The 25,473-nt window shown below is 35.2% G+C and overlaps 2 protein-coding genes across 22 annotated transcripts in view; one reads left to right on the top strand and one right to left on the bottom strand.

Moving 5' to 3' along the window:
- Positions 1-25,473, top strand: part of fbxl4 (F-box and leucine-rich repeat protein 4) — a 420,342-nt gene that overhangs the window by 108,143 nt on the left and 286,726 nt on the right. The gene's annotated exons all lie outside the window — the stretch shown is intronic.
- Positions 1-25,473, bottom strand: part of pou3f2b (POU class 3 homeobox 2b) — a 343,731-nt gene that overhangs the window by 114,271 nt on the left and 203,987 nt on the right. For 19 of the 20 annotated variants that reach the window (XR_015510229.1, XM_087285087.1, XM_087285089.1 and 16 more), the window contains one exon: positions 18,783-18,909. The exons of the other annotated variant lie outside the window; for it this stretch is intronic. Coding sequence is in view for 17 of the 19 variants with exons in the window: in XM_087285087.1 (XP_087141213.1) it covers positions 18,783-18,909 (127 nt within the window). In the remaining 2 variants the exon portion in view is untranslated. The remainder of the gene's footprint in view (positions 1-18,782; positions 18,910-25,473) is intronic. 20 annotated transcript variants of the gene reach the window in all.

Genomic DNA, 25,473 nt, shown 5'->3' with positions numbered 1-25,473 from the left:
ACACTGTGTCTAATGCAAATTAGTATAACTGTATTTAAAGACGGTGTTTTTAAAATAAATTTCTTATAGTTTCATAGTTTATTTAGGCAAAACTGCACAGATTTTTAACATTGCCCATTAATCATAAAATCTTATTTCCTGTACACTGAAAAAAAAAGATTTCTGCAAAATTGGTGCGAACGATTTATATGTGTTGAATTCAAACAAACAAATTAGTCATTTATTAATGTTCACATTAATTTGTTTGTTTAAATTCAGCACAAAGAAATTGTTCTCAACCACATAACAAGAAAAATGTAGTACATCTAAGGAATCATCTTTGAATCATTTTTATCATACTGAAAACTCAAAAAGTGAAGGTATCTTAAACCTTTTAAGGAAACCAATGGCAACAAACCCTTTAAGATCCAAAGCTAGTCCTAATGAGTACTTTGAACTTAATCCATTTGAGCACAGCAAAACCACATAAATGAAGAGAAGTCAAACCAACTGAGTACTGTAAAACCCAATAAGTTAAGTCAATTCAAACTGTTTGAGGAAACCGATTGCTATACAAACCATTTGAGTTAAAAAAAAAAAAAAGACGAATCTATATGAGTACTGTGAATTTAATCTATTAATCTTAATCTTATTAAGTTGATATAATGAGGTATTTAAATAAGTCCTACCTTCAAAACTGAGTTCAAAACTCTTTTTAAATGAGTAGAAATTTTGTTCATTTCATTTGATAAAGTTGACTGTTGGGTTTTACAGTGCAGTGGAGCCATGGTTCAAAAACTATATGAGATAATGTCTTATAATCATTCAATGTAAAATTAAACACTTTTATTTTGATCTGTACTATTCAAATACATAAAAAATAAGGGATATATAAATTGTAATATATTTTTAATTATTAAGAAATGGGAACAACCTAGTGGTTTGAAGAATAGTGGTAAAGTAAAACCATTTAAAATCACAGTTGATTAGTATTGTGGGGCTCCACCATGATTCTTAAATAACGTCTTTTAATCAGTCATAAAATGATTCTTATTCTATCTCTGACATAATTTCAATGATGGACATTTTAGTGAGTATCTTCAGTAAATCATGGTTAAAATGTATGATATATGTATATTATGCTTTGCCACAATAAACAAAATTTGTTCTTTAAAATATATGTTGTGTTCAGCAAAAGATATTAACCCTTACAAGTTTGGAACAGTGTTTTTTTATTTTATTGTTTAAGCAAATTCTTTAAATACCAAGTGGAAAAAGTGCTTTAAATTATTAAGGATGCTAACATGCCTTGGTCTTACAGCTAGCTACAGATAGCCCTGATCTGACCCTGATCCGGCATCAGAAAACCTCTTCTTCGTTTTTCTCCAAATCAACTGTTTACAAATCCCCGGTTAATAGGATCACCCCTCATTGACTTCAGCACTCAGATATGGCTGATGGAATCTATTAGCTGCATGACAGTGGCTCGCTGGACAGATCAATATCCCGAGGCTCTTACGGCTCCGCTGTGTGCCATTTCTCTGGTTTGAACCTCCAGCTTTCCTCTGTGTGTCTGGCTATACTTTTATGACATGAAAGTGTTACTGACAGTCTCCAGTACAGTATATATGTTGGATGAGAATTTTATTGGATGAGCATTTTACAAAAGGCTGAAGCTTCTACATCTTTAACAACGTTTGAAGGTGCTCAGGAACACATATGACCACAGTGTGATGTGAATGTAAATGCATGTAGGGTCGCAAGTGCTCAAACTAGCCTTGAATAAGCTGCCAGACAAACACTAAGACAAAATATTCACGTTTTGTTTTAAATAAGCGATGCAACGAATACCAACATTATATTGGTTTTGGCCAAAATTAAAAGCTTAATTGTTTATAAATATTTTATTGTGCTCTTTTTTAATTGTTGCTATTTTTATATTTAAGTCACATCTAGCTTTATTGCTTTTAATGATCACTTAAAATTAACTGGATTTTTGGTTAAGTTTTTTTTTTTCTGCATAAATATGCTTGTAACTGACACATTTTTGACAGAAATTTTAGTGACTGTCTCTATTACAGTATGTAGGATGAGCATTTTTACATGGTACAACATTTTTCAAGCTTCAACCACATTTGAAAGAACACATGGTGCATGATGTTAATGTAAATGCTTGTAGCTAAATGTGTTCAAATAAACAGTCAAATCAAACACTCATCTAAAACAAATGTTTCATCTTTGCTCATAAAAAGGCTGCTTACACAAAGTTTTCAACCAAAAACAAGAATGAGAATTTGTGAACAATTCATAAGAATTTGTTTACATGAATAACGCTTTTGGGGCTAAAAGCTCATAAAACTGAAAATGGAATGGCAAGTGAAAGTTTTCAAAAACACCACCATTGTTGTGTCTGTGAAAATGAACGTCTTTGAAAACGATGAGGTCATGTGTGTGCCATGTCTTTCACAAATTCTACATAGAAGCAAACAGAAAATCGTCAATTCCTTACAGGTACTGTTTGCAAACAAGGTGACAGCGCCAAATACTGGCCTGGCATACACAATACCACATGTCTGCCCATTGCCATTGCATAAACATGTGTCATTTTGAAAACATTGTCATGTAAACGTGAAAGGTTTTTGAAATGCAAAGAAAAACTTAAATATTTTGCTTGTATTGTTGTCGTGTAAAGGTATCCTTTAAATAACGAAATACCTTGTGATGCACAGTTTATTAATATTATATTGGATATTGCCTATATGAGAAGATTCATGGTTTATTAGTATACATTTTTTGGGGAATATTTTTATTTCATAAAGCTCATATCTAGCTATAAAAGGCATGCATATCATCATCTAACGCTCAGTTAAACTTTAAACTTACATCTTTAAAAATATGCCATGTTTTGTTTTAATTAGGTTTAATAATGTTTTGTTTTAATTAGGTTTAATTTTTATTTTTAGTTTATTAGTGTATTTTTATTGGATATTTGTATTTTATAAAGATCAAATCTCATCATCTAACACTCACTAAAACTTGAAACTTTAATAAAATGCTATGATTGTTTTTATTAGGTATCATTTTTATTTTCGTAAATTATTAAAATAATTTTTTATTGGATTTGTGTATTTTATAAAGATCTAGCTTTATCATCATCTAACAACCACATAAACTTGAAGCTTTAAGAAAATGCTATGTTTTTTATTACATTATGTTTATTTTTCATTTTCTCAGTTTATTAGCTTTAATTTCTTCTGAATCTTTAAATTTTATAACGCTCATATCTAGCTTTATCATCTAGCGCTCACTTAAACTTGCATCTTTAAGGAAATGCTATGCTTTGTTTTAATTGGTATCTTTTTTATTTTCATAATTTATTAGTATAAGTTTATTGTATCTTTATATATTATAAAGCTCACATCTAGATTTATCTAACGCTCACTTAAAATGGAATTTTTAAGAGAATGTTTTTTTTATTTGGATAAAACATGTTCCCCACATGCATGTATAAATTTGCTCATATATCACGGTTTTGCTTTCTATTACGTGTCTGGCAATACTTTTTATGACATGAAAGTGTTAATGACTGTCTCCAGTACAGTACAGTATGTAGGATGAGCGCTCTCTCTCTCTCTCTTTTCCTCCTCAAACCCCCACCGCCTCCTCCTGGTGCGTGCATACGTGTCTGTAGATGGTGTTACTGTGTTTCCAATTAAGTTGAACTGTGGGCAGATCAATGAGGCTGGAGTGAGTGTGTGCGAGCGCGCGTGTAAAATGAGCAGCTCTGGGCCCTGCGAGCATGCAGAGAACTAATTTATTGAAGCGAGGTTGTGCTACAACCAGAGAAGGTGGGGTTGGTGTGGGATGGCGATGGTGAGTGGGGGATATTGCACTCCATTATATTATACTGCATTTATAAGAAATAGAAATCGCACTCGACTGTTTCACCATTTAAATTAGCAGCCTTCCTTAATCTTTACACTTTGTCAAATATTCCAGGTCACTAGCTATTCCTGCACACACAATGCAATATTAATACTAGTTTTGGTGTAAAAAGTGAATGTGGGAACAAGAACATAAGAAAAAATATAGGAACTTGCAGTGTTCTTCTTTATCAAGGAAGGAAATCACCTCAGACTAAATATAACTTCAATTTGTTTGGCGTTTTTGTACAGATACTGCAGAAGTAATGGACAGAAATGTGAGAAAACAAGATACATGTGATGTGTGCTAGGTTTCAAAGACTTATAACACCCTTCCCTTAAAAAATCTGAAAACAAATAGGCCTATAATTAATATTTCTTTGAATTGTCTAAAGTATCTCCAATAGGGCTGCACAATATATTGTTTCAGCATCGATATCGCAATGTGTGCATCCGCAATAGTCCCATTACAGGATCTTCAATGTTGAGTTGGGATTATAGTTGATTATAATCAATGCAAAGTTGAATTATAATGTAGGAAAAATGGTAGCTCACCAAAAAATGTAACTTTACTTACTATTTTCAAATGTTTATGAGTTTCTTTTTTATGTTGAACACAAAAAGAAGATATTTAATACGTTTAAAATGTTTTAAACAAGTGAAGGACGAGTAAGTAGTGAGTACATTTTTATTTTTGGGTGAGCTATCCCTTTGAGTTTGTGACTGTGTGAACTTTTCAACATTTCAGAGTTTAAAACATTCAGCCACATGAAATTATTCATTCATTTTCTTTTCAGCTTAGTCCCTTTATTAATCTGGAGCCGCCACAGCGGAATGAACCGCCAACTTATCCAGCATATGTTTTACACAGCGGATGTCCTTTCAGCCGCAACCCAAACTCACATGCATTCACACACATACACTACAGCCAATTTAGCTTATTCAATTATTGATTAATAATTAACTATAGCGAATGTCTTTGGACTGTAGGGGAAAAACCCGGAGCACCTGGAGGAAACCCACGTTAACAAGGGAGGAACACCACACAGAAATTTCAACTGACCCAGCCGGGACTCGAATCAGCGAACTTCTTGCTGTAAAGCGATCATGCTATCCACTGTGCCACCATGACGCAACAAGAAATGATTATGTTTGTAACAGATAAATAGACTATGCAGTGTTGATTGTTCAATATCTGTACCTGAATAGTGTTTAACTCTCCAGAAAACTTTAATTCACATTTATCTTTGCTATATTTTATTAATCTGTGCTTGTAAGTTATTTGTTATATATTATTCAAGATCCAATTCCATACAAAATCATTCCAATCGATCTAAAACAAAGAATTCTTTCCAAATAAGGCTGTATTCGCATCGCAATACATATCACAGAAATACAAAAAAACGCAATGTCACATTTTTCCAACATCGTGCAGGCTTAATCTTCAAATGTGTGCCTTACTTATCTCCAAAAGTAGTATATCCAAATGTATGTCTCCACAACACAAAACAATTTCTTGCAAAATTAAAATAAAGAACAAAACAATGCCTACCTACAATATAACATGTCACGCAAATACATTGCACAGCATGCACAGGAATATCATCATGAAATGTCTCTGGAAAGTGAAAATACATTTATATGTATTATTTTGTATAATGTAAAATTTTGTAACTGCATAATATTGAATTAAAATGAACTTTTGAATATTTAAAAAAAAATACTGATTATACTGATAAAAATGTAATGCCTACATAAACACTGCATACATATAAAATGCATAATTATCAATAATTATAATATTAAACTGTGTAAAATATTTCTAAATGTATAACAATGTGAATTAAACAGGCTTATATATATATATATATATATATATATATATATATATATATATATATATATATATATATATATATATATATATATATACAGTGCTCAGCATAATTGAGTACACCCCATTTTGAAAATAAATATTTTTATCAATTTCTTAGTGAATATAGGCAATGTACTTTGGTGCATTTAAACAAAACAGATTTAATAAACAGATATTTTTTATGAAAATAACCTTTTAGTCACCTAAATTAAATTAAATTAAATTCAAGCAAAATATTGCAAAAAAAAAAAAAAAAACACAAAACAAAATTACAACCTACAAAATTTCAGTTAAATTTTACATTTTTTGTTTTTGCTTTTCTTGATTTTTCCTTTGTTTTAAATTTGTACTTAACATATACATAAGTACTTTTTGGATCATTGACATAAGTCATTACTTTAGATAAGCTCCAGATTTGGCCTAATTCAGCATTGACAAATCTAATGTATAGGCACAAATATAGTATTGTATAGCTTCCTATTAAAAATATGAATTTAAAAAAAGATTTGTGAGGGGTGAACTTATATATGCAGAGCAGTGTAATATACCACAATTATGCAAATATATACATAAAAATATATTCATGCTGTTGTGTATGCTCAATCAAATTAAAATTGTGAAAAAAAAAAAAAAACATTAAGTAAGCTTAATCGATTTGCATTGGGACGACATGAAGAGATTGTGAGAATTTTTTCCCAGCATTTTTTTTTTACAGTGAATATAAAATAAACAATACTGTAAAAACCTGTTCTAAATTTGTCATGGTTTTGTATATAATAAATCTTTAAAAAATGCTTATTTTTAAATATAATAACACTGCAATAAAGGACACCATTAATGTCACTTTTGCTACATTTAATGCATCAATGCTGAATAAAATAATTAATTTCTTAAAGAAATAGCTATTTGAAAATGCAACCAGTTTTAATCCAATACACTGACCACATATTAGGTGTTGTTAATCCACTATAAAACTAAAAAAGCAATGTTTTGAAAGCCCAAGACAGACAGCACTGACTTGCTTATTGACATCTCTATTAAGCTGAAACTACCGAAAGCATTTTAACATCGAAAAATGACACACTTCACCTTTAATAATAGGAGCGACGCCGAAACACTGCCTTCTTTTTTATATAATTATTAGGGAACAGATTGAATAATTAGGGCCTTGTTTCTTGTTCATAAATTTGCATGACCATCATCTTGATCTGACAGGATACTATATCCATCTTCATTGGACACAGTATTTACGTGGCCAGACTCACTTCCTTACACACACACACAGACACACACACACACTTTTGCTCTGCCTCTGTCTCCCTGAAACACGCTCTCATTAACTACACAAATCAGCGTGCCACGGATGGTGAATGTTTAAAGGAAATCAGGGCCATGTAGCTATTGGACTGGGCTAATTGATAAAGTCATTAGCAAAGCTTGTGTTGATAGCACATCTAAATCACCTCAAACAGAACAGACACCTGCAGCTATGGCTTATTCTGAGAGATGCCACTACAATGAGAGGCACTGCAGCAAAATGAGGGATAAATATCAGCTATTAAGCAAAAGTGCTATTTTCAGGTTTTGGATTATTCATTATAACTTATAATTTATAAAACAATGTTATGATTACCATCTTTACATGACTTGTTTCTAGAATATATCCTTCATATTTCTGTTTTACATACTAACGCAAGCTTAGTGGAAATACTTAATATGTGTAGCGCATGTGAGATTTTAATAATATCCCTTTAAATATTCGTCCATAGAACAATGATTACCCCCCCCCCCTTTATTATTTTAATTTTTTATTCAATTTTTTCATATTATATATTATTTTATTATTAAAATGTATTTATTATTATTTTTATATTTGTTTCAGTTTTTGTTACTATACTTTGTGTTAAGTGTTGGTATTTACTGTGTTAAGTGTATCATTCTTGTTATGTATATGTGAAGCACCATACCATGCCAGAAGGGGATTAATAATGCTTTAAATTTTAACTTATACTTCAGCTTGCATTTTTGTGAAACTGCGCAAGCCTACTATACAAATGTTTGACTAGTTTCTAGGTAAATCAAATGCTTTGGACTTGATATAAAGCAGAGATAAAAGCAATGTAAAATCAAGGTAAAGGGGCATAGTTGCAGTGAACTTTTCCTTTACATTTGCTTCTGAAAACATTATTGGTTGGGATTAGGGAAGGGTTTAGGTCAGTCAATCCCAAGGTGATATGTAGGACAAGCCCTGCCTTCTCATGTATGTGAAACGTACAACAAAATGTAGTGCAAGTAACAAATTTCAGATTTACAAAAAAATTGTACACAGTGCCCTCTAGCGGATTTGTCATCTAAGAAGCCGATGAAATGTGCTGGAACACTTGTATTTTATGCGATCCGAAACAGCCAGGTCAGGTGACTAAGGTGATTTAAAACACCCTGGTCATGTGACTAAAGTGTTTCGATACACCTGGTCATGTGACTGAAGCGATTCGAAGCAGCCATCATTTAATAAGCATTTTGACATCTGGTGAATCTGCATTTGACTGACAGGGTCGGAAAAAACTCTATCGAATGTGGCCTTGTGGATATTGCATGTAAATAGAGTAACTGTGCTGCAAATGGCCCGAGTTCGAGTTCTGACTTGCACAAATATTATCAAATTATGACTTGATGTATTTAAATAATGTTACTTTTTTATGACCAAAACAAGACATATTTATTCTTAAAGTGTTCATTCGGATGTTAGACCAAAAAACAAAACACGTTACAAGAACAGAGCACTTAAAAACTAATACCTATAACTGCATCACTCTAGATTCGAACCCATTATCTCTGAATGATATTCAAAAACTCTCACCTCTTTACTAAATCCCTTTACACTCTAAAATATGGGGTTTAATATCTCAATTTGCTTTATTTATTTATTTTTTTTGCTTAAGCCATTTCAGAGCAATACACAACAAATGACGACTGGGTGTCACTGTAGAGACAGGTTTTCATAACGTTTCAAATATCGATATATTTGCTTCAACTGTTTCATTGTTTGAAGCCTCGCTTTGCCCACTACTATATAGTTGTCACAGTTAGCTCACTCACAAATGCACAGATCTCAGGATTTATAAAAAAGACGTATTTATTTACACAATACCACTCACAGGGCTCAACAATAAGGACAGCTCGATGTCCTGGAGCCAGCGTGTGAAATGCTCGGGACAGTAGACAGGATCGTTACAGGCCCGATCGGGCCACTGATGCCCTATCACTAAAGTTTAATTTGCCTGTGACTATTTGTCAATTGCGTGCAAATACAGTCAGAATTGAGAAACAGTTTGTGTTTTTAAGCCTTCAAACCCTACCTTCTCGGTTCCTCTTATCTGATTGGTTGTTGTGAGCATGTTGTTTTTTTCCGTAACAACCAGTAAAGCGAAGCGAAGAGACAGCAACATGGTGGCAACATCAAGTGATGATGCTAAAGGAAAACATTTCTAACGTCTTGGAAGCAGAAATTTACGAGGGTACACCACGACTAAAAAAATTAAGATGTTTTGTACAGTCTGCTGTCAGTTTGGCAGGTCAGCCATCTTTTGTTTTGCAATAAAATACCAGCACATTTTGCCACTTTTGTTTGAAAAACACATTTAATTTTGCTTATTATACATTTATTAACATTTTTTAAATATTTAAATTCTAGATTTATAAACATTTTGACACTTTTTTTTTTAAATTTGTGGCTAAGAAATAGCTACTAACTTTTTTTTTTGATATGGCTAGTGAAAATATTGGCAGGGTAAGTAAAAATCTGAACCACTGGTCAGATCGGGCCAGTAGAAAAAATCCTTAGCGTTGAACCCTGACTCACAACCGGAACTGGGCCATAAAACTTAGGCAGGACAGTGTGTGTGACAATTTAATACGGGACAAAGAACTAAAACTCAGGGGTATGAACACACAAGACACGATTGAACTACATACATAAACTACATACATACGGGGCTGTAACACAGGTGTAGCTAATGAACATTAACAAATGGTGGAAAAACAAAACTAAGGAGTCACATGACCTAAAAAGAAGCACATGGAACACAACACATGGGGAACCACAGTAGTTATTTGTCATGCAACTGTATACTTTTTTTTTGCTGTCAAACTGTTGACCATGACCATGTGTGTTTATCCTGTTGCAAAATGCTGCAAAAGTCCTAAGCAATGGTAAGAGTGTAGTTACGATCCGACATGTATACAGCACTTCAATAACACTACTTAAATGCAAATTTTATTTGTGCTTACTTCAAGTATGACCACTTTAAGGTCATCAAAAATCTCTGTCGAAAATGTTTCTGTTTACAATGTCTTAAAAGGATAGTTCACTCCAAAATAAAATTCTGTCATCATTTACTCACACTTTACTTGTTTTAAACCTTTATGAGTTTCTTTCTTCTGCTGAACACAAAATAAGATATTTTTAAATATGTTGGAAACCTGCAAATACTGTCCATAGTATTTGTTTTTTCTACCATGGATGTCAATGGTTACCGGTTTTAAAAGGATGGTCCCTTATGATATCAAACACTATTTCCACAGAGTTTCTTCAGTTTCTGTATTTGGGCTTCCAAAGGACACGACACAAAAAGAGAAGTGCTTACAATTTCATTTAATTATGTTCCAGAGAATTATAAAGATATATATAGCTAGCATTTGACAAAGAAGAGCTTCCAGATTCTCTCCCAGTTTAGTGCTGGCTTCGGCTAAAAACTCCTCAAAGGAGCAACTCCAACCATAATTTAAATGTGAGCCACAACCTGAAAGCATTTTTATTTGTTAAAAATTGATCTATTACATGCACATCGCCTAGCATTTATGGTATGTAGCAGCAAGGATGTTAACAAGGATTTGAACAACAGGAAAGGCTGTTTGGCACCGTTAATAATTTAGCTACAAATTTATATTTATCCGTCAAACCCCTGTAAACACACACAATCTTCACCAGCGCAGCAGTGTCTCTCTATGCGGCCGCTTTCTGTGCGTTCTACATCTCAAAAAACAAATTCACAAAATATATGTGAACGTTTCATACTACAGTACTTACACATGCATATTCTGAATATATGTGAAAGATAATTGTCAGATTTTTATTTTAGAGAGCAGGTGTAAGGTTCAGCTGTCCTTTTCATTTACCTCAGATTCAGGACCAAACTGATATGTCTCAAAGCTACTCTGACTGACTGTGTTAACACAGCTCAAAAAAACGCATGCTTGTAGGGGTGTGACGCTTTCCCTGGTGACGTTGAGCCAATCCACATATCACAGCACATTATGTTAGTTGACCAATCAGAGCCTCCTGTGGGCGGGCCTTTCAGAGGTACTAGGAAATATGACAGCCGTTTTCATGCTAGCAGAGTAGCTGTATATAATCAAAGTAAGATACATATATGAAATGTAAGAAACTGTATATGAAAAAATAACATGATCTTATACAAGTGAAGCATGAGCACACATTGCTTTTCATCTTATAAACACAATCAAGCCATAAAAAAACACTCAGAACCACCCCTTTAGGCTTTCTTTAAAATATCTTATTTTGTGTTTGACAGAAACTCATAAAGCTTTGTAACAAATTAATGGGGAGTAAATATTGACTAATTTTCATTTCTTGCTTGTACTATCCTTTTAATCATATTAAAATTGTAACATTGTCCTAGTAAATGTACTGACTGATAATAAAATGATCATGGCGTCATGACTCAAACAATGTCCATGTTTTTTTTATGCGAGTGTGGAGACGTCACGTTGGTGCGGCGGCTCAAGAACACACTTAACCTTTTTCATTACCAACACCACCTCCTCACAAATCAGAATTGTGAATGCATAAAAGAAACGGCTTCAGAGATCATTGAGAATGAGAAGCAGAGGATTTTGAGGCGAAATGTATCCGCGCGCACCTAAAATCGCAAGCAGGTCTGTTTTGGTGTGTGTGTCTGAGGGATGTAGTGTTAAAAGCGATTAGAGAGGCGGAGCGTGGCACGTGCATAGCATCTACAATGAGATTCTAGCATGATTAGTCAAATCCCTAAAGAGTGGCCTTACTCTCTAAGGCTCCGCTGACAGAATGATTACATCCCAGAGAAGAGAGAGAGAGAGAGAGAGAGAGAGAGAGAGAGAGAGCACATCACTTCAGAGTAACAGAAACAAAGCAGGAGAATGAAAGACAATGAGATGATAGGATGCATTTCCATACACTGTGGACACAGCAGATTAAAACCTGTGGAAGAGTAAAAAACGGTGCCCACGTCCTACCTTTGGGTGGCACAAACAGGCTCAAACAGGTTGGTTACTGACTGGTTTTCCTAAAATTGAGCTCCCTTTAACATAACCAGAATCTTCACACATTAAGAGTCAAGTACTGTAATTGGTGAGTCGTTCTTGAATGATTGGTTCATCATTCGCGCATGCGCACATTTGTGCAGGTGAAGGAGAAGATTAGTTAATTTTTCGAGTCCAGTCCTCTATTGTTTTTGAGTCGTTCGTTCATCACATGAAAGACAGAAGCCAATCATATGCAGTCAGAGCTGGAAAAAGATTTGATCCATTCATCTCTTGAGTCCTCGACTTGATTCGTTCGTTTATCACATGAAAGCCAGAAGCTAATCATATGCATTTCGAGCTAGAAAAAGATTTGATCCATTTATTTCTCGAGTCTTCTATTTTGAGTCATATCTTTACATGCTGTCACGTGATGAAAGTACGACTCAAAAACCCGAAGACTCAAAAAGGCTGTTACTTAATATGCGTTCTTCAGCGTTCTTGCGTCCTCGTGTTCTCATGTAACGTCATCATCATCTGCTAAAGTTCAGCTTCAAAAGTTAAGACCGCAAGAACAGAGGACATGTGAAAGTTCCCGAATTGCTTCTTGATATCGAGGATGCATCAATGCAGGCTTGAGCACAAAACTTGCTCAAGAAGTCCTAGAAGTCATTGCAGCTGAATAAAGGAGGTTAAGGGGCATGTAACGCCATAGAAGTTTTTTTTTTTCCTCTTTTCATATTTCTCTTTAGTTTTTTGGAGTAGGGGGCGGGATTAATTAGCAGGTGTTTAATTTATTACTTTCTTTGATTTGGCACTGCTTATTCTCCTTCCCTCTATCAGGTTTGTTTGTTTACTTCATTTTGCATTTATTGTACACATTTGTAAATATATTTTGGGTGATTTAAATATTCTTTTTCTTTCTCTTCATTGTAAATAAAGCTAACCACCTTTTTTGCCCCTCCATTGTCTGTGTTGATTTATAGCAGCAAACGTCTCAGGGAAATTCTTAAAATTTTGGATTGTCATAATCATGTTACCCCTTTATCATCCTCTGAGCCACACGGGGCATAACAGCAACATATTAACTATAATATAAAAATATATTTTAATGACTTCAAAATTAATGTAAAGTCAGAACTATAAGCCACCCTTTGACTTTTTTCTTTTTTAAATATTTCCCAAATAATGCTTAACAGAGCAAGGAAATTTTCACAGTATATCTGATAATATTTTTCCTCGAGAAAGGCTTATTTGTTTTGTTTCGGCTAGAATAAAAGTAAATTTAATTTTTTTTAAAAATCATTTTAATTTTAATTTTAAAATTATTAGTCCCTCTAGGTTATATTTTTTCGATAGTCTTCAGAACAAACCAACATTAAACAATCATTAAAAAGCCTTTTAATGTCACTTGAAAAATATCTAGTAAAATATTATTTACTGTCATAATGGCAAAGATAAAATAAATCAGTTATTGGAAATGAATTATTAACACAATTATGTTTAGAAATGTGTTGAAAAAAATCTTCTTTCTGTAAACAGAAATTGTAAGAAAAAAATAAACAGGGGGCTAATAATTTAGGGGAGCTAATAATTCTGACTTAAACTGTATATTAATAATATACAAGAGTGCTAAACAAAAAGTAACACATTTTTGGTATTTAGAAAGCGAAACTTATTTAGCTTTATTTGGCTGTAGTAGCAAAAACACAAGCTAAAGCGTTGTCTGTGAAAAAAAGAAGTACACAACAGAAAGATTACAGTTAGATGGAGGTGGAAGAGGGACAGGAACAGATGAATGTTTGTGAGACACTGATGAACAGAGCTGTGACAGAGGGGAGAATGAGAAAGAGGGAAAAAAAACAGTGTAAGAAAGAGAATATCTCTGACTTCTGTCCAAATAACAGAACCTCACGCTGACAAGTTCAGCCCAGAGCCATCAGCATCACAGAGGAAGAGAAACCCTGCCTGGACACACACATTGGAAATCCAGTGGTGCAAACACATTAACACAAACGCCAACCTCCATTTACTCTCATACTTAGAATGAGCTCAAACACAACTGATTAAACAGCTAAGCAATTAAAATCATTAGAGGACCGCATTTTTTTTAAAACACAGCTAGATGAAGCCACTGGATGTGCACAGATTGTGATGTACGCAATAACCAAACGCTTGTGTGCGCATGAGTGGGATGGAAACATAAACAGTGTCTTATGATATTGCCCACACAAGCCTATGGACTGGCGAGTAAACTAAATATTATTCTAATTTCATTCGTTCATTAGCATGTTCCACAGGTGTCGCCTCTAGCATGCAAATGAGGGAAACGGCGAGGGCGAATCAGATTATTTCCAATTCTAATTCCGTCTCTCAAGTGAAGAGGATCTCTCAGCCGCATGCTGGAGAGGCCAAACTCACAGTGCGCTCGTGTCCACAGCTGTCAATAAAAAACATCACTTGAGCGACCATGCAAAGCTTTTTGTTTCCTGCAGAAAAGCAAGGAGTCGGGAACAGCTGTTGCACTGTACTGCGGTCAGTGTTTCAGCTCTCTCTAACACCAAGTAGAGCAGCTCTACTCAAGTTTGGAAAAGTTTAAAAGGCCACTATTGTTTTAAAGTCCTTCTTTTCTATGTTTCAAGTTTGTAAGTTTGTTTACTGCCATTTAGGACTATGTCAGCAACAAGGATAGTTTTATGATGCACACAAGACATATAACAAAAATTATTCAAGTTTAAAATATATTTCAAGAGTTCACACTTAGATATTGCTTTATAAAAATAGCAGGTTTGGCATGCTGTCCCGGGAGAGAACCCTGAGCTCTGAGATAATTGAGCCCAGGGCCCTCGCCTGGTTGATGAGCATGTGAGGAGAGTACGAGATCAGGTTTGTTTGTTTGTTTGTTTGTTTGTTTGTTTATTTATTTATTTATTTATTTATTTATTTATTTCGGTTTTAATGCCATATCAGCAGAATTGGCTATATTCATGGCAAAAACATAAACTAATAAATATACAATACATGATCATAAAATCTAATTAGTTTCTTAAACATACATTGTAAAAAAACAACAAAAAGTATACAAGTAGCAACAACACTGAAAACAGTCATATACAATCTTTTATTTTGTACGAGATCAGGGAGTTCTCGAGAGCTCCCCTGGTAAAGGAGGAAAGGGGGAGATGGGGTGGATGGGGGGTTTCTTTGGAAACGAAGAGAAGGAAGTAGTTTTAGGGAGTACTCACACGATGCTATCTTTACCGTACCCAGGCCCATTTCCCGGATCGTATGAGAAGTATGAGTGCACTCGGGCTCAGGGACGGTTCAGTTGGCCGGCTCTGGCCTGGTTGGAAGAGGTGTGCCAAAGCGCGATTCACTTGGGCGGTACGCTTATAGTGTGAGTGCAAAGAGCGCCTGAGCCTGAAACTGATGACGAGACATGACTTTTAAGGGGCTGCTTCATATGGATTTATAAATCATTCTTACCTTTCAATGAACGCAAACTGTAGTAGATTATTAAAGATGCAAACCCTTCTCTGCACGACAGCTGCACCTTTAGGAAACCTCATCATTTCTGCAGCACAAGAACTTTATGGTTGTTTATGAAAAGTGGCTGATCTGTTTGGCGAAATATTCGACTGCGTGTCACTGCATCCCAAATTGCTAAAACAATATAACTAAAGAAATCTCCACTGTGCTGATCAAAAGCGCTTACTGAACAGCGCATCATTGATGACGTAAGTGTGCTCAGGTCCGAATGTAATGTGTGTGCGAGCCGTTGGGGGAAAAGCATGCTTTGGCTCAGTTCAAGGCAACTGTACATAATGTGAGTAGGCCCTCAGCCAGGCTACTTATAGTGAGTTTGGAATAATCTGATTGGCTAACTAATGATTGTAGATGAGAGACCAGCTGCGGTCAATCATATCACATGCTCCTATTGAAATTAGTTTGTAAAACTTCAAAAAGGTATAAAGCAATAGATATAACGCAAGCAAAAGATTATATGACATATATTAGGTTTACCCTTAGCATAGTTTTCCTGGTTGCATTCACCATCATCATTCTGAAGTGATGTAAGCCGACTGTCAGCAATTCTGTGTGAACATCAGGAGGATAGAGAACTGAGAAGTGCCTGAACCTCTGAATCAGTCTATGATCTATAATCTATAAGTGTTTTACAAGTTTCTAAAGTAAGTTTGCACTCAAAAAGTAATTTGTTGAATCAACATGATTTCATCGTAGCACCCATTGTGCATCTAAACAAATCAAGTAAACTTGAACTGCTGTTAATGTGTTAAATGAACACAATATAAATGTGAAAATTCAACATGGTACATTTAACAGGTCCGTGAAACTTCTTTGCTGCTAATTGAATTAAAATGTTTATATTATTTTAGGCTGGTTGAATTTATTCAGAAATACTCAAGTTTTACAATTGCTCTTTAATTCAACAAAATTCTTCCTTGTTACATCGAACATTCATTTAAAAAAGAGTCAAGATTTATTTTTCAAATACTGAGGCAGCTTTAATTCTTACTTTGTATAACAATACAGAAGGCTTAGATATCACCTTCTACAGTATGTTTTTTGATTGTTTGTTTGATTTTATCCATGGTTTACTTGTGGCACTATAGATTGGATCATGTTTAGGGGAGTATATTTGGTATATAGTATATATTGATGTATTTAACCTGTAAAAACCCAATAAACATAATGTTTAAAATAGCCAGCAAGCATTTTTTTGTTTTTAAAGAAGTCTAATAGATTGATTTAAACTGAGGTGCTGACATTGTACATTTGGATTAAATGACATTGCTTTTTAAGGTACAAATACACAGTATTTGTTGTAGTTTTATTGCTAACAGAGCAGAAATGAGAGCTGTTGCTCCTAGGGCTGGGCGATAAAATCGGTATCAATGTTTATGGACCGAACACCATTGTCAATATCGATAAAAAAAGATTTGGTAAGTAGTTTCTGTATGAATCCTTATAGTTTTATTAAAATGTGGCTGCTGAGCGTGCTTTGGAAGCAATGCCAATAAGCTCGAGGTGTAAGGTTGTCATTTCCAATGGAGGTACGTGGAACACACGTGATTTGCAAAAACAATGCAGCGGTTTTTACTTTCTCCATAAACTTGCATCGGAGCTGCAGCAATGGTTTGTCCGTTTGTCATCTTCTGAGAAAATGCTTAATGGTTGTCTAATTATGAAAAAGTCCATTGCAAGGGGTTGAGGAGGATTAAGGAATCTACGCACATGCGCCTCTCACTTTAGGTCAGATTGACAACACATGTGAAAATGAGTGCCGTATACAAGCAGTATACGAGTTTTTTAATAGGATGTCGCCAGAGAGGCTTTTTGGTTTCTTTTCTTGTGCATCCCAGCCACTAGCACTCCATCTGAAAGATTTTTTGCACAGGGGGTAATGAAGTCATTCAACTTCACAATTTGTAATGTTGCAGTATGTATTTGAATAATGATAGATAGTTTTTTTACATGAACGCTCAGATTTCATTATCATCATAAGTTTTGTTTACAGAGTTTGAGGTTTACTGTATCATTATTATTCACACCTTACAGATTTTGATTTACCTTTGCCATGGCACAAACTTTGTAACCTTTTATTTATCAAGTTTAAGAGTCTCTTTAACTCTTTTGTTTATTTTATTATACAGAGATATTTAATATGCAAGCTTTATTGTGTCCAAAATTGGATTGAAAAATCAGAAAAAGCCCATACATACAACCACGCATAGACTGCTTCCAAAAAATTCTGAATGAGTTCAAAATTTGACAAAAGAGACCAAAAACTTCTCAGAGGCTAGAAAATAAAACAGCAGGTGTAAACAGGAATGTGTCTCCCTCATCTATGTGTAATCCTATCGTGATCCTAATACCAGGGTCTGTTTGACCTCCAGAACTAGAGCCAGGACACTGGCTGTTATGAACACAACACTAGAGTGAATACAATCACCTGAACAACAAGAACACAAACGCCCACTTTAGCACCTCTGAATGCCTGAATGGGTGTGAAAGACAGCGAGAGAAAGAGAGATAACCCAACAGAAACAGAGTAATTGTGGCGAGACTGCAGATTGCAGTAGATGTGCATCTCCAGTCACAGAAGCATCATGTCACCTGTGGCTCACTTTCACCGCACACATGTCCACACATCAACACCTCCTCTTTCCCTCTCACACCGCCACTTCACCCCCAATTAACACCTGCACACACACACCACAGACCCGGTGTCACCCAGGTCAATCCGGACGCTTCGGTAAATATCACACACTGTCTGTGCTCTAACTGGAGTCAAACAGGAGCTAAATCAGAGGTGAGTTGTGCTTTAGGTGAATACACACTTTCCACACACACACAGTTGACTGTAACTGTTCACATACAGGCTGCTCAGCAGGGCAGACGATACACGACTCTGTGTTAATTAACAAGCTCACAGAATGTGTTAAATATAGCTGACTGCCAAGACCAAGACACTAAAAATGGTCTATCAACTCAATGGTGATCAACGGTAAACGCTATCTCGAGCTTCCGCTGTAGTTTTGCTTACCAATGAAAGCAGGGACAAAACTGGCAAAAGGTTGAAATGCACTTCCTAACCTAATCAACAGATGACTCATTTTTTTTCTGTTTCAGTACCGCTTTTGCCCCTAGGGACCCCCCTGTTGCCATGGTAACCTTACCAGTCGAGAACTGCCGTCATCGGTGCCAATCAGAGTGACCGGCATGATGGCAAAGTAGGGCTCTTTGAAGAAGGATGGCTGTCCAGAGTGAGAATCATGTCCGTGGTGTCGACATGAAGAGCAGAACCTTAAACCATAAATGAGGCATTTGTGTTAATTCAAAGTAAATAACAAAGCAAGGTTCACTACTAGCATTCTGCCACAACTTTCAGCTGACAGTGACCTGAGAAAAAGTATCTATAAATATTCTTTATCAGACATTAAACTTTATTTTTCTCATTAGTTTTATTTGTATAAATCATGCGGAACATATAGATTTTTTTCTGTGTGTGTATTTATTTTATTGTTTATTTTTTACATTTAATTCCTAAAGAAATGTTATTATAATACAGCTGAACTGCACATTAAGAATCTTTTCTAAAATTGTGATTGTTATTATTATCTTTATTGCAATCCTTGGCAGCTTCATTGATGTTCCACTTTGAGCTGTCCTTTGGACAATAATTGTGTCTTTCTTTGGCAACTCTATCAAATTATTGGATAAACTAATCTGTGGCTATTAGGTTGTAACAGAATTCACACGGTAGGGGAGAACGGGGCACAAAGTAACAATTTTTGGTTGTGGCCAAATAATGAACAAAGTAATGAGGTTAGACAGAGCATATTTTTTTACCAACAACACCCAAGCCTCTCCTACAAATGAGTTTTAGTTCTATAGAGAGCCGACTCTTTTCCTTTTAATTAGCAGTGTTTCTTTTGGGTTGTGCAGTTTAGTTCATAGAATTTTTTCAATGTTGTATACTGTAAACTCGCAAACCTTTCTGGTCATATCCATAATGCATGTTTATTTCCCTTATTTTAAAAATAAAATATGTTTACTGACTGATATTTTTCTATTTTTTACCTCTGTGGTTAGTTGTTTTGTTAAATATAAACAGATGTTTCAAAATGATGTTAACATAATTTTATATATAATTTTGTAATCTATAAATTTATATTTTACAGCAAATGTCACATCCATAACGCTGGAATTGCTCACATATTTAAAAAAAAATGTTATACTTATTAAAGAAAGACACAGCTTCGCAAATCTCTCCAAAATAGGCCGAGCACTCGGAGGTGTCTCATGATTTGACTCTTTAACACTGTAAATAACTCGGAATGCAGAAATTGCATGATACCCCCTTTAAAGGTACAATATGGAGCTAATATGGTACAAACGTTTACCTTTTGAAACCTTTGTGACAGCTTTGTGAAAGTTTTTGTTCTTTTATTTCTGAGGACGGTTATGGACTGAACACAACCTTGGCACATGTTTATAACAGATGGAGTTACTTCACATTACATTTATTCAGTAATATACTTTATATATTGTAAATGACCTAATGTCATTACTTTCATTACTAAAGCGTTAGTACATTATACCCTATTAACTAACAATGATCAATGTGCAATAGGCATCAGCTTTGACAGAAGACACCTTGAGCCATCCATTGTCCTGTATGACAATTAAAACACACAAACAGAGAGAGAGAGAGAGAGAGAGAGAGAAAGAGAGAGAGCGAGAATGTGAATATTTTTTTCTTTTTTCATTAAAGCATTTTTAGACAAGCTGTGTACCTGATGATTTTACAAAATGCAAGTGCAATGTTCATACATACACTGCGAAAATCACAAACCCAGTCAAAACAAAAATATAAACTGTGACTCGACAGATTGAGGTATTATAAAATGAAAGCCCATACTCCAGACTGTTATGAATGCATTCAGGACTACCTGTGGATTAAATGTAATGAATCTGTAAAGAAATGTTCGGTTTCTTGCACTGATCAACCATTTTACTTTAAAAGAAACACATTAAAAATACATTTAAAAAGCAAGAAACAACGATCCAGGTCTACAGTAGTAGCAAATTTTATAATTTTTACGATTTTATAGATTTACTAATTGTAATCTTTCCACACACCTCAAGTCATCAACAAGCACACACACATTCACAAATCCAAAAATATAAAGACAAATCCAAAATTCCTTCTTTATGCTGGGGTACCTATTGATAGCATGTAACAAAACAGGCCCCCCGTGACACAACTGACATGCACGAGTCTCCCGTCTCTCGCCCAGTACTGAAGACTGTTTGTTGGTACAATCAATAAACACTTTTAGCTGAGAGAAAGAAGGATAAAAAACAAATAAAACGTTGTGTCGCTCGGCTTTGATCTTTAGAATGGCGGTCAGATTACGAGTGACAGAAATGGAGTGGTGTCTGGCGGTCGTCGTGCTGTTTGATGCATGGCGCGAGATTGGACGAGATGTTGTGTGTGTGCGTGAGGACGCCACAGATCTCATTTTTCAGTGCCGACTGTGCCATTCTGACGGCAGACTTTATCGGTGCTGGAAATGTGTTGAGCCGAATAACGAGACATGGGGGTTCCATGCAAAAAAAAAAAAAGAGAGACAGAGATATACAAGGAGCCTTATGAATTTTGAGCTTAAGGGGTCATCTAGCTTGCTCTCCTTATTGAAATGCTATAGTAGCAGTTGAATTTGTTGATTTATTGCAATTGACCACAAAGGAGCACACAAATCTTGGGCTGCACATTGTTTGTAAGAAATTCCTTTAAAAGGGAAGCATTGGGAATGTCGGGAATAGAGGTTGGAGGAATTTCAGGAGCTGTATTACATTGATTTCTCCTCATTTTTTAAAATAAGAGAAGCGAGAGGACAAGACATGCTGGGAGAGAGAGAACAAAAGGTACATAGTCTGTACATGAATATGAGTAACACAACTCAATGTACTAGATCTCACACCCCCAACTTCATTAAACTGTGGGAACCCCTTCACAAACTCTTTAGCTTGACTCTACTCCCCACGCTCCTACTCATAGCTTGGTACTGGATACCATGGTCAGCACATTGTAGACTTTTATTTTCTGTATATAAGATTGCACTAGTGTTTTCTTTTATTTTATTTAAAAAAAAAATTATTTATTTATTGTTTTGTTTTTCCTAAAAATACTCTTCAGTGTAATTGCTTATTGTTACATGTTTATGTTGTCCTTTTGTATTTTTTGTAATGTGAGTACAAGTAAAAATATTTTATAAATTTCCTACTGCATTTGTATATATCAAAACTCACTTTTCTATCAGTGATGTGCATTATTATTAACTGAGCCTGGTCAACTTTAAAGTCGATTTTCTCCATATTTAGATTTTTTTGAACCATCAGAATCTCAGCCAAATATTGTCCCATCCTAACAAACCATTAATCATTCATTTATTCATTTTCTTCTCGGCTTAATATTAATCTGGGGTTGCCAAAGCGGAATGAACCGCCAATTATTTAGCATATGTTTTACGCAGCGAATGCCCTTCCGGCTGCAACCTATCTCTGGGAGACACATACACACTCATTCAAACACATACACTACGAACAGTTTACCCAATTCATCTATAGCGCATGTCTTTGGACTGTGGGGGAAACCTGAGCACCCAGAGGAAACCCTCCCAAACACAGGGAGAACATGCAAACTCCACACAGAAATGCCAACTGATCCAACCAGGGCTTGAACGAGCGACCTTCTAGCTGTGAGGCGATTGTGCTACCCACTGCGCCACTGTGCAGCCCACCATTAAGCAAAAAAGCTTTTTTATTAAGCTTTTAGGTGATGTATACATCTCAATTTAATAAAAATTACATTTAGCAGTTATGGACATTTAAGTCTTTTACCTAGTAAGACCTTGATTAGCTTGTTCAGGTGTGTTTGATTAAGGTTGGAGCTAAAATCTGCAGGACACTGGCCCTCCAGGAACGAGTTTGGTGACCACTGGCATAGGCAGATAACTGAGAATGGAACACAGCTAGGAACTATGCTTCGAACTACAGCTCTAGAGGTGTAGTTGGAAGCGTATAAGTTTGCGATGCAGTTTGCGAATGTTCGTTGGAGCAATGGATTTGAGAAACACCAAATCAATGAACTATGTTTGTAAAGACAGAACTTGCGACCTTAGTTAACGATGGTTTACGGAAATGTTGTTGTCAATGGTAGCACAGCATTTTTTGAGAGCCTGCAGAGTAGTGAAGTTTCACTTTTGAGTTACACCGCAACAACTTCTAGTGGAAACTGAGCGAAAAAAAAATGATGTAGTGCAAAAACACTGCCTAAATGTGTAATTAAATAAGGAATTATAAAAGAACATATGCAAACCTATAGGCAAAATTATTTAAAAAGTCCAATCTAACAAAACATTGACCACTGATTATACTTTTGCTACTCAAAATGTTGCAAAGAAAACAAAAACACTGGTTTATCAGGTCCCATCTGACTCAGAATGAATGGCAAATCAAAGCAAAAGATCAAACAAACCTTTAGAAACATAGTAAATCCATATTAGAGCCAAAATTGCATGATTTATAATAGCAAAACCTTACAAACTTGAAACATTTGCTGATGTGAGTCCCTAAAACATCCACAAACTCTCCAGCACATCACAATGTGATACTGATTACAAACCCTGCCTTTAGAGTGCTCACTCTAGTGCACACTAGAATATCTAGAGTATGCATGGGCGTCAATGGTGCTGCAGCTTTGAGCGGGATGTCGACACTTTAATCTAGTTGGTGGGAAGGAGAAAGAGGCATGAAAGGAAATGAGGAGAACCAGAGAAGATGTGGCTCCTACAGGATCGACTATAGCGTTAATGATAACCGTCGCCGCGGTGTGCTCGTGTACAAGAGTGTGTGGTTGTGTTGCCTGTGAAAGGCTAATGACCTCCTCAACACCTTACAAAAGCACACACAGTTGATTTTATATATACGCTTCAGCTGCCTTGAGCACACACTTTCACCTTGCCTCAAACGCAATTTTATGCACACATACGCACATAGACACTGACACAGAGGTGTAAGTGGCAGAAATATTATAAGCTACAATGGTGGTTGAAGGTGAAGCTGAGTTAAACAGACGATGAATAGACAGGTCTTGATGACGACCCCTCCACCACCTCAGGCGGTAAAGCAACACACACACTTTACTTTTAGAGGCAGGCGAGTACAGCTAGTTATTACTCACAAACACTATACTAGGCAATGATCCAGACCAGGGCTAAAAAAGCAACACATTAAAAGGACAGCTTTACACAGTTTTTTTTCCAGTGAAGTGGTGTTTATTGTTGTCAGGTGAAATTTATGAATTTCTGTTCAGCATTGATCAGTTACTTGGTTTGAAAAGGGCTTCATGCAGTGCAATACTATACTGATAATGTATTAACCTTTTATGACGAAACATTTCTTAAAAGGTTGTCAGTGTGACCAGAACAATGAGCTTAGTGACAATGAATCGGAAATGTATTAGCCTCCTCAGAGGATGGAAAACAAATGTGTACTACTCCTGATGAAGTAAAACTAACAATGTTGGATCACATTAATCATGTGTTCTATTGGTGCATTCAAGTCATGTAGATAGATAATCATCATCATGAGGTCACTGATGCAAATTGGAACCTTTAAATGTTCTTCAACAAAAATTTTGAGTTGGGGGAAATTAATTATACAAACCATTTTATATATTTGTATGGTCCCACTTTATATTAAGTGGCCTTAACTACTATATATTTGCATCAAAAACTAAATACAGTGTACTAATTGTGTTTATAATGTATTGCAGAACACTTGTAGTGCAATTTTGTGTCGGTTAGGCAAAGGTTTATAGGTATGGGTGGGTTTAAGTGTGGGTTAATGTGTAAGGGATGGACAACAGTGTAATTCAATAAGTAATTACAGAAATTATTTACAGATGAAATTACATACAGGTACTAAATCAATCATAAGTACAATGTAAAACATGTATTTACACAATAAGTACATTGTAACCAATGAATAATTTCAGTGTAAGTACATATTAGTTAAGGCCACTAAATATAAATCGGGACCCTGACGAGATTCTATATAGACCTTTTTCTTTGTTGCAGCATGAAGGGCGCCATAGCAAATAGTGTCTTCCGGTAAGATACTTTGAACTTTCGTTTAAAGCATTTAAAACTGGTAAATCTTGATACAAAAATAAGTGTTAACACCGTTTTGAGTTGCTTACGGAGTATTTTTGGGATGCATAACTTAGCTTTTAAAAGATGTTTTAAAGCCGTTATACTTCAAACATTATGGTGAATAATTGTTTGGGTTGTTTATATATATTTGAAAAAAAAAATAGAAAAAGTGATTATGATGATGATGATGATGATGATGATGATGATGATGATGATGATGAAGATGCTACATTTAAATGGCACAAGATGCCATCTGACGATGAGGGTAAATACCTTGCAGCAGTTGTTTTCATTCCCATTGTCTCACATTTTTAAAATGATCAGTCCAGGAGGTTGCTCTGATCAACAGCAGTATTAGTTCAGTTAAGACATTTTGAAGCTATTCAAATGTGACTCTTTATACACATCAAGCTGCCGACCGGAAGTTCAAAGCATCCTCCTTAAGCATACATGCAAATAATAAAGGGTAATGTTGTATTTTATGAAAAAGGTCTATGAGCATAGTCAACATACCATGCTGTATTTTCTTAGAAAAAAAAACAAAGTCTGTCGTTATTATGACTTGTCAACTTTTAGGTAGAAACATCCCAGGAGGACTTGAATCCAATACTGCTATGGAACCTACAAGAATACTTTTCAAATTTTG

The sequence above is a fragment of the Danio rerio genome, chromosome 16, assembly GCF_052040795.2.
Source record: "Danio rerio strain M-AB ecotype USA chromosome 16, GRCz13ab, whole genome shotgun sequence".
NCBI lineage: Eukaryota > Metazoa > Chordata > Actinopteri > Cypriniformes > Danionidae > Danio > Danio rerio.
Note: the sequence above shows the minus strand (reverse complement) of the source record. Positions and strands in the feature narration are given on the sequence as shown.